Source organism: Nansenia antarctica (assembly GCF_963989245.1).
Source record: "Nansenia antarctica genome assembly, chromosome: 1".
In the NCBI taxonomy this organism is placed as follows: Eukaryota; Metazoa; Chordata; class Actinopteri; order Argentiniformes; family Microstomatidae; genus Nansenia; species Nansenia antarctica.
Genome location: NC_137674.1, coordinates 10,037,788 through 10,048,912, shown reverse-complemented (window position 1 = coordinate 10,048,912; position 11,125 = coordinate 10,037,788). Strand labels below are relative to the sequence as shown.

General features: G+C 42.2%; 1 protein-coding gene across 1 annotated transcript; it reads left to right on the top strand.

Moving 5' to 3' along the window:
* Positions 1-3,909: 3,909 nt before the first annotated feature.
* mlip (muscular LMNA-interacting protein) lies at positions 3,910-9,303 on the top strand (the record flags this gene model as incomplete). The annotated part of the gene is made up of 9 exons (XM_080524770.1): positions 3,910-4,014; positions 5,010-5,780; positions 5,970-6,047; positions 6,330-6,596; positions 7,008-7,079; positions 7,781-7,855; positions 7,950-8,033; positions 8,125-8,178; positions 9,178-9,303. 9 exons carry the CDS (start codon positions 3,910-3,912, stop codon positions 9,301-9,303), a joined length of 1,632 nt encoding a protein of 543 aa, XP_080380896.1.
* Positions 9,304-11,125: the final 1,822 nt, after the last annotated feature.

The following is an 11,125-nucleotide window of genomic DNA, read 5'->3' as shown; positions in this document are numbered from 1 at the left end:
GGGGAGAGGCCATTTTGGTACATTTTGGTTGGGATGGAAGTATTTCATGCTTCTATTAGAATGGAGTTTGGAGGCAATATCTAGATATAAATTATATGGCAGATGTATCTCCAGTCACATTGTGAGGGTGGTCACAGGGGGCTGTGTTAAGGGGGAGGATAATAGCATTTGCCTAAGCTTTGAAAACACAAGAGCAGCCAAACACACAGAACTTGGAGAAAAAAAAGTAGACAGATTGGAAAAACAACGTAAGTAAAATGCAACGGCAGACAACTTGGCTCAGCTCAAACTAGCAAAGTGTTCGCTCAATGATTTACTTACAGAAAAGGTTTGAAAGGAATTTAAGATATCTGAAACAAAAGTGCTATGAGCATGGGAGTAGTGCCAGGTGACTGTTGGCTTCTCGATTGAGAAAACAAAGTGTACAGAACATTAGCTCATTAACTCACATTTAGAATCAATTAACCTCCCCAGCATGACTGTGGCAGAATCAGAGTGTAGTGACGATGAACCCATAACTAAAGAGGAGATTGAGGATGCTATTAGAAGGCTGAAAAATAATAAAAGCCCCGGAACAGATGGATATTCAAACAAGTTTTGCAAAACCTTTTTTAACATTATCAGACCACTCCTTGAGTGGCCTACTCCCATGCTCTTCAGAATGGCAGACTGAATTGTTGACATCTATACTAGCCAAACAACTGGGGGATAGATATCACTACTCTAATACTCCCAGACCAAACTGGCTTCATAGTTTGTCGTCATTTGCCCGATTAATAGTAGCAGACTGCTTAATTTAATGACACACAGTGTCACCCAACCAACACCTCATTTGACCGAGTGTCATGTCCTTTAAGTTATTGTAGGAATGTGGGTTCGGCCCAAAATTGATAGGGTGGATAAACTATACTCTTTACCGCAGAGCATGGTTCAGGTCAATGAAAGCATATCCCAGTCATTTCAGTTAGGCAGAGGAAAGAGAGACCCCCTAACCCCACTTCTGTTTGTGTTAAGCAGTGAGCCACTAATACAAGCTACAAATACAATAACAATGTCCATGCAAGGCACAAATTGGGACATTGAATGTAATGACTCAATGATAAAATACAACCAAAACAATAATAATAACAATAAATAAATAACATAAAACATTGTGTCACGGTGGTTAACAACATAAAATAGGCACTACCAGGTACTACCATTATGTAATAAAACATAACTAGAGACCAGTTCCCTGATTTCTCTCAAGTACCCGCTGTAATGACCTTCATTTATTACAGAGAGTTTGAATGCTTTTATTTATCATTTCATATTTCTCAGAAATACCTGACATCAGAATGGAGAGAGCAAGCTTGATTTGTCTGAAATTACAGTTTAAGAGGATGTGTTGTCATTATTATGATGAGAACAAAATGCTTGCTGCTTCCAGAGAGAGATGGCTGATCATCAGGTGACAGTATTTCCCTCTAAACTTATTTTGAACCAAAATATCCAACATGGCATGAAGTACACCTGTTTGGTTCAGTGTAAAGTTTACATGCACCATTATTATTACAGACAGATTATACCTAAATTGCATTGATAACAATTTCATCCAAACATGTACGTACTGTAGAAACGATTAGAGTAGAGTAGAAACTATTTCAAAGAGGCGTAGGTTGATAATCAGTACAATATAGTTTCCAATGGCCTTTTGGCAGGTCTCTCCAAGAGAAAGACTGTTAGTGAGACAACTGTATTTATAGTTTAATTAATCATCCCAATTACTCCAAACTTCCCATACTTTGACTGAAGTTGAAAGCAATTAAATATGCACCTCCTATTTATAAGGGAGCAGCAAGTTCCCTTAATGATCTCAGAGATACAGCAAGGCCTTCTCTCTAAAAATGTGTCATGAGTAATTCAGTGCATCATAGCAGATTTGTTAGACCTGCAAGGCTTCCCTAGGTTAGGATGATCTTCTGTTCTTTTGTTCTAAGCCTTGGCTGATCCACCACTGAAGCAGGCAACATTTCCTGCTGTGCTTAACGAACACGTTTCTTGTCTAAAAGGAGCCAAACCCAGAAAGGACATTTAACATGAAAGGTAATAAGAATGTAAAGAAGGTTCTGGTAATGTCATCTGGTGTCAGCCCACATCGCCATTCCTAGATTGCGTTTCTTAGATGACGGGGCCTCAGTTGAGGATAGCAATTTAAAAGGATGCTGATTAAACACTTGACTAATTTGACTCAGATGGTTTTCTAACTATATTTTAGTGTTTGGGAGGTCCTTTCTAAGAAGTAAAGTGACATGTGTGACCTGGAACCCAAAAGGAGTTCACTCTAGCCCTTTTGTCATGATGAACTGAGCATCACATTCTGTAGGTAGTGAGGCCCTGTTTAAAAGTAGGGCTTTGGGGAGGGCCAGGAAGATCATGGCTGACCCCGCACACCCAGGACACGGTCTGTTCGCCCCGCTCCCCTCAGGCAGGAGGGTGCGGTCCCTAAAAACTGTGAAGGCCCGACATGCACACAGCTTTTTCCCCACAGCCATCCGGCTCCTAAATGCCGCTGCCCCCCCCCCCCCCCCCCCTGACCTGACCCCTATCTATCTACCCTCCCTCCACCCCCACCCAGAGAGCTTTGGACTGTCTGGATATGAACACTTGAACACTTGATCTCTGCCCTTTTTTTTATATTAATTATGACTCTTGCACTTTGATGTTGGTTTGCACTGTCTTGTCCTGTCTTGCACCTGTCCTGCTGTAAACCGTGCTCCATTGTCCCAAACCAAATTCCTAACATGTTTACATGTCATGGCAATAAAGTCTTCTGATTCTGATTCTGATTCTGAGGAGATACAATCAGTGTATAAATTACATTATAAAACATATTCTTGATAATCATCACCAATCAACCATTTATAAGTTGTTTTAGTTGTTGATTTTCCACTGCCTGTATGTATGTTCAGTATGTATTATTGATGCTGCAATAGAACACAAATCGTCTTTGTTCAGTTGTAATGAATACTGGGGATTCCACTCCATTATGCAAGCTGTTGTTAAAATAAACGTGACGTCAAAGTCTAAATTAATAGATTCATTGGACAGATAATGTACTAAAGTAAACCTCAATGAATGGGGTGTCTCATTAAACAGAATGATTATGAATCTATCATTTGCTTGATGTATTGTGCACACATTAGATAATAACAAAAACATTGTTTTTCTTAAATGGCAGAGGGAAAAATGCATTTCTGCATGTGTTCTCCATTGCTATGTTGGAGAGCCAACAATCGTGAATTGTGAGCTCAAAAAATTTGAACAGGGTTGGACCCTGTTCTCCCTCCCACATATTCATAAAATCTGAATGGAGCTTCTGTTCTGACACATTCCATTTTGACTACTACATCCCAAAAGTAATTTGGAGAAAACACTGCATTATTCTCTCTGGCTCATTTCACAGTGGTCTGACCACAGAAACCGAAGCAAGCAGGTAAACCATATCACAGGAGACTTCTCTCCTGTATTGCTACAGCTTTTAAACTCATTTAGTAGGAATAAATACAGATGGATTCTTCTTTGGAGACAAGGCTTCAAGTGGTTCTTCAAATGGTTCTTAACAAAATTATATTTGGAAGTTGATGTGTTCACAAGGTATTTGCTGAGCTCTTTACTTAATATGAGAGGGGCATGTGCCAGTGCATGTGTAGGACACATGTGGGACATGCGTAATGGTGACAGCAAGCCGGCAACACCCAGGAGAGAGACACATTTGCAGCACATCCCTGCTAATGAGAGGGAAGTTCAGGGACTTGCAGCGGTTAACTTTAGGATTGCTCAGATTTCAGTTGCTCAGTTGCTCATCATTGCTTCCTGCACCCATGTCAGAATTTAGGAGCTCCCGAGGAGAAAGCAACTGAAGAGACCATGTCGGATGGAGGGCTTTTCAAGGCGGAGGTGGTCTATATCAGGGATTCTGAGGATGGAGGAGCTGGGGAGGTAGTCCGACAGGAGACATGTACTGCCACTCAAGTAAGTGAATGGGTTAAATACCATGGGCCGGTTTCAGAGACAAGGCTTAAGCCTTGTCTGTGAAACCGGCCCCATGACTTTTATCTTAATATTGCTACTTTATCATGATAATTACATTTACAGTGCCACCATCGCAACCGCAACCATAAGATGCATAAGAAGCTCATGTTTCTTTTTCTATATTCTGCTGCTTATCTAGTTGCGGTCTTTTAATACCCTTGAATGCTAGGAGTGGAGTCAGAACGATAAATTTACTATGTGTTGTCAAGGTGAACAGTTTGACTCCATGTGACTATTTTAATAGAGATTCTAACAAAAAAAAGGTTTATTTAAACGAGAAACAAATGGTATATAAAGTGTTGGTTCCACCCTCACGTTTCCACAGTTATGTACAGTATTATGTATTAACACTGTTATGTATTATTCCCCCAACTGCTGATGGTTGTCTTTAGGCTTTTTTAGTTAGGCTTTTTGTCATATTTGATATCTCATTCACACATATAGAATGAAAAATAACATTTTAGTCAGCAAATTCTTTTTTTGACTGAATTTCTGTGTCAGATTTGCAATGCAGCAATACCTTGATTAAATGGCCATTTTGGTTACCAAACAGGATTGTCTTCAAACTAACCAACCTGGGAATGGAGAACAAAAATGTATTTGATCTATCATGGTTAAGTAATTTAGCCCTTGTCAGGACTACACAAATCCCAACATATTCACAATAAAGAGGGAAATTAATCACATTGAGTATCAGTTTGTCATCTTAATGTGCTACCATTGGAAGAAGGGCTTTTACCTTTCTCCTATCTTTCTTTTCTTCTCAGTTGAAGCCTGATCATATGAAACCCACCCAGCCCTCTACCTCAATCAATGTTCAAGCAGAAAATACAGCCCACCATTTTGCTGGTGGGCACGCTACTATGGAAACAGCTGTTAACAAACATCAGAGCATTTCCCAACAGCGATGTCACAACACCTCTGTGGGTGCTGAGGTCATCTCGGGTCTCTTTTTAAATAGAGCATCTGAGTCAGATGACAGAATGAGCCCCACTAACTCAACAGAGCTGTTTCCCACTCCGGCCTCGTCAAGGGAGTCCATCCTGTCGGAGGGCTGGGACCGAGACAGGAGTTGGTCTGCCATGCAGTTGTCCCCCGAGCCCTCCACCTCTCCTGTCTCTTTTAGCGGCACGGTGTCTCCTTGCTCCTCTGTCAGATCTGGCATGTTCTCCCCTACTGTGGTCAGAGTCAAGAGGCACTCCTTGGCTCCGGGCTCTAGTCTGGTCCGCATGCCACCAGCCTTCTTCGCGTCTTGCGACAGTCTCTCTTCTTCTCCCTGTCCCCTGTCTCCTCCCCGCTCCCGGCACCGGCCCCCTCCCACCCGGCTGTCTCTGCTCACGGCCATCCTGAGGAAGGGCCGCCTTCCCATCCTGTCCCCCTCTGAGCAGAGGCCTTACTCCCCCTGCTGGCCTATCAACTCGGTGAGCCTATCCCACTGTAACGCCTGCTCTGCAGCCTCCAGCGTCTCCTCCTGCATCCCCCTGGAGATGTCCTCCAGAGCCCAGTCTTCAGCCACTACAGACAGACCGGCCCACAACCACAACCACAACCACAATCACAGGGATGGCTATGTGTCCGAGTCCCTGAGATGTGTTACTGTCCCACCCTACCCACAATTAAAGGAACACTCCACCTCTGGTTCTCATTCTCCACCATTGAGACACGTAGATGGACTGGAATCAATCAGTAGCTCTATCTATGAGAGGGTCAGCTCCCCGGCTTATCGAAGCCTCGTGTCACCTGCTCCGATCTCATCTCAACCTCTTTCTCCCAAACCAGTGAACAATGAGGCTCCCCTGCCCCCAGTTCGAAATCCATTTCTTTACTCACCCTACTCAAGGCTCAGATCGCTGTCTCCTCAACCGGTTGACAACCACAGGACCTCTGTTCCCCAGGTTCCAAGTCCTCTTCTGTACACAACTGTCTCAAGGCTCAGTTCACTGTCACCCGAGCCCAAACCAGTGAATAGTCAGGTAAACTTGGAGCATCGAGCTGTGAATAATCTACTACACTCATCCCTTTCAAAGCTGAATGCTGTGTCCCCTCAACCAGTTAACAACCAGGTTACCTCTGAGCCTCAAGCTTCAAGTCCACTGTTATACTCATCTCTTTCCAAACACGATAGCCTATCTATCCCTGACTATCATCTGCCCTGCTGCCACTCTGAAGCCCAGTCTATCCCAACCCACTCACCCGGTGTCACAGTTTCCTCTCCATTGAGGTACACCTATACAATATCACCACCTCCATTACAGGCTGTGGAGGAGCCTCCCACTGATTCCACAGCTCACAGGCTGACTCCGTCTACCAGACCCCTTTGCCTCTCTCCCACACGGTACACACCCTTTGAGTCCCCAAAGTCTCCTACCCCTACGCCAGAACGCTTCACCCTCTCCCCCTCTCCAGCACCCCCAACCCGTGACCTCACCCCATCTCCCTCTCTCTCCCTCCGCTCCACGCCCTCTCCAAGCCACTGGGGTGGGATGTCAGAATCCATTGACAGGGCTGGTATAAAAAGAAAGGTACATTGCATGCTGGCATGCAGTCCTGCTGCACGCCAACTGCATGCTTCATACAAACAAAGACCCGACAGACATACAGTATGCATGATTGATTGTCTGGCACGATGTGTATGCTGCTAAAAGGATATCTTGCTAACGTACAAACCTCTATCAAGGCAAATAATGTCCTCTGTCTTCAACTGCCATATTTACATCCGTGACATGGATGTCTTATGTAGATAGTAGATATCGTAGTGATTAGCTTGTCCTAGGTGTGCTTTCTGTATTCCTACAGAGCTGTACGGATTCATTTAGAAATGCTGTCATTTCAGCGTCTCCAGTATAGCCCAGCCTGGGAACAGCGGTACATGTTTTGGGGGGTATCTTTCATTAATCGTGTCTCTCTTCTTCCTCTCCATCTCAACTCTATAGCCACGCAAGATTAAATTCAGCTACAAAGCACTTGCTGCCATTCCCACAAATACTCTTCTGTTGGATCAGCAGGTGAGCTTACATACATTTCCACTGTAATGCCGATATCCCCATTCTAATTGAGAAAACAGCCAGGAAGATGACCCCCCCCCCTTTAAGAGCTTTGCATTTATTTGAATCCATAGATTTTAGGTGTAGCAGGCTAAAATGTTGCTGGAACTAGTCGTGTTTATTTGATTTGAAAGTATTATTTGAAAATATATCAATTGGCCAAAAGGTATGGTCTGAAAAAAGCTGTACTCTCCTCTGTACTCTCCTTTGCACCCTATTATGATGTTTTTAATGGTAACAACCTATCACTTCAGCCACACCGCCACAAGATGAATAGGTGTCACCTCGACACCTCCTAACAACAGATCTCTATATCAGGATGCGTCATTCGCCAATCTTTTGTCAAAAATGTCATTTTGTTAATGCCACATCTTTATCTCTAAGGCCAGTGATGTCAAACATAAAGAGGATGACATACAAACAGACAAAAAGTGTGCGGCATACGAACAGACAGAGACCAATCCTTAGTCCCCTACCTGATTGCATAAAGGAGGACACTTAAGTACATAAAATGAAAACAAAATCGGACATGAATGCACTTACCATCAGCCGTATTCAATTATGTGATTCTCAAATTCAAAATGTAACATAGGTCAAGTTCTTATACTGAGTGTGTCCAATATGATTAGTGATTTTAATCTGAATGTCTATTGCCTTCACAGTTGATAGATGATCAGGTAGACAAAGAAAGAGATCCACAGGACCTATTGGACGTGAACGAGGACCCCCATGCCATGGTAGTCACCATAATGTATAGTACAGAAGTATGGCTGATTGATTCTAAACACTGGTCGTGCTGGCTTTGATCCCAACAAACATTGTTCTCCTCAGATGTGTTCCCCTGCACAACTCCGGCAGGAGTCAGAAGAACTGTATGCTGTCATAGACGAAGTGTTAGAGGACCCTCTTCCAAAAGTGAATATTGTATTGACCTCACTCACATTAACCAAACATAAAGAGATCGAAGTGTTCTCTTTTCTGATAACAAGTTTTGCTGTCTTTTCAGTGCCGATCTCCTGCCCACAGACCCTCCAGGGAAGTGATGGACAAAGGTGCAAAGGTACAGTACATACAGCAAGAATGTGGTGTTAAACCTGGTTTTACAGTAGGCTATTTTCCAAATACTGTGATGTTAATATCAGATGTGTGTGCTCAACTTTCTAAACTTTTAACACAAAATTCAAAGCTTATCACACTGACATAACCTGGCAAATGTTCAAAATCATCCATTTTCATGAGGACATTTTTCAAATTAGAATCAGTTAACAGCAACGAAAAAACAAAACAAAATGTAGGCAGTGTCGAGGGGCAAAAACATTTCCACAGTCTGTAGGAGTTCAGCCGCAGGAAATCAGCCGCAGGCGTAGCACAATCGATAGCCCTGCCTCCTCAGGCACACCACCTCAATAGAGCAAAACTGGGCAGGGGCGTAACACTTGCATTCTAAGCATTCTCTACCGACTCCGACTTCCTCTGTTTTTTTGAGTGATGATAGAAGGTCTTTCTAGCATGCACTTGGGTTAGGATTTGTCTTGCTCCTCTCACCCTTCACCGGATCCCACAAGGTTCTCAGCTTTGCTTGGCTCGCTAGGTTCTCTCAGCAAAGTCGCTAGGTGCCTCTCACATGAGGCAGCTTAGCTAGCCCTCCTAACTGGGTGTTACTAGTTATCCTATAATTCAAGTAAGACAGTGTTATTTCTTTATCACATATATTCTCTCACTTCCACAGGAAAATCAATTACAGTAGATGACTGTATAACAATGCATGTTGTCACTGCAGCAGTGGGCTACCTCAATGCCACTGCTGTGGCAGATAGTGGTTGTGAAGATGCTTGGATTGCCAAAAGCCACCACCAGGTGGAGGCAAGAGCTGTGAAGGATGAAAAGAGAAGACATCCTGTGGAGACCTCCTTGGCTGACTGCCTCCCCTGACCTAGACACTGTTTGCTCCAGGCACACAATCCCTGTTAGGTCACGAGTCATGGAACCATTAGTGAGAGGAGCTTCTGAAAACAAGAGTTTCTGCTAATTGTTGCCGAACTCTAACGGACAGGTTTAGCCAGAACTTCGGGCCCTCTGGGGGCAAGGTGCCTGTACGTGTGACCCCGTCAAGGAGGCTGTCGCTGCAGGTACTGATGTTCCCCCTAAGGAATGGGTGGGAAACCTGATGCTCTATATGGAGTAGTGGTGTGCGTGCACAGTCCCTCCCCGGGTGCTACAGTGGATAAGCGGTACTGACTACAGTTTGCAGGCCCTCCACCGCGTTTTTGCGGGTTTCACACAGTCCACTTGAGTCCTCATTGACTGAACAGAGAAAAACAGATTACAATTCAGTTTTCTGACTTCTTCAGGAATGTCATAAATGACAAGAATCCAAAGTATGTTTCTGACCAAGTACTGTACATCAGAAGTGAAAATAACTATCTGACCAGACAGGCCAGTTCAGGATAAATCTTCTCAAATCTACTGTAATTTACAGATCCTTACAGGATGGAACTCTTTACCTAAGCACATTATTTAAACTAATTCTAGAGGCACTTTTAAGAAAACAATACAAGAGCACTTTTTAACTACAATTAACTCTACAATTAACTATACGAACAGTTAACTCTACGAACAAACAGTTAACTCTACGAACGAGCAATTACAACAATTTATCTTGTTTGCTGATTGTTGTATTTCTTTTTTTTCTTCCCTTTTTTTCTTATGGATAATTGTAAACAATGTGATGTCTGTATGTATATAATGTTTATAATTGTCTGTATGTATATAATGTTGATAATTGTTCAAATGCGATTTTTGTGTCGGACCCCAGGAAGACTAGCTGATGTCATGGCATTAGCTAATGTGGATCCTAATAAATAAACAAAACAAAACAAAACAGTATACTTGGACAATATTAGATATTTTAGTATTTATAACCTAATCAAATTTTACACTGATCTAAGATGCTGAAAAAAGTTTGATCATGAAAAGATGAATTAACTTTACAAGCAATATATATTTTCTTGAAGTTTTCTCTTTTATGTTTCTCTTTTATGTAGCGATTCACATCATTACCAACATCACTTGGACGTGAAACTAAATACGTGAGTATGAATGTGTAATACTGTATAAAGTAAATCATTTAAAGTAAAGTAAATAATTTACTATTCCTCACACACTGGTACTGTGTAAAGTACTGTGTGGGTGGTGAATACAATAGAAACCAGAATGATTCACTATTCCCACATCCAGTAAATGTTTGTACTGAATGTTCACAGGCTACCTACAGCCCAACACCACCAGCCATCCCTGAGAGAAAACAACTGGATCCTTTTCAGGTATTCATGAAAATCTATTTCAACCAATATTGCCAATATTGAATTTCACATTACAGTCTTCATTGTATATACTAAATATGTATTTCAATTGTTGTAATTTGTAATATGTAATTTGTTCACATGTATGAAAACAATGAACCGAGTATCATTAATAAATAAATGCATTGTAAAACTGTCTCAAACATTACAGACTAAGCCAGGGGTCATTCGACCTGTGAATGTTATCCCAAGACTAACAGAGGAAGACTATGATATAGAATATCATCCAAACCCCTTTAAGCAGTATCTGGAGGAGCTGACTGACCACAACAAGGTAGGCCCACTGCATTTGTTCCCCAAGCAAAGGTTTTGATGATCACACAGGGTAAACTGCCGTACAGTTCCCTATTCTCACAGTTCATCAAAAGCACTGTCACCTCATTTCACCTCATAAAAAAAATCAAAAAACGTATAAATAATAATAAACACCTTCAGTTGAGCATTATGATTATGCAGACACACAAACAAGTCTTGTGTTTCAGGCAATTGAGTATGTTAGTAAATTAAGTCACGAAGCACACTGACTTAGTCAAGTGCTACAATGTCTCTGTTTAGAATCCAATGACTTTAGATATGTTCTCTATTAGTATAGGTCACGCATGAGAAGGAACTGGACTGGAACTGTTAAGTTGGCAGGAAGTATGA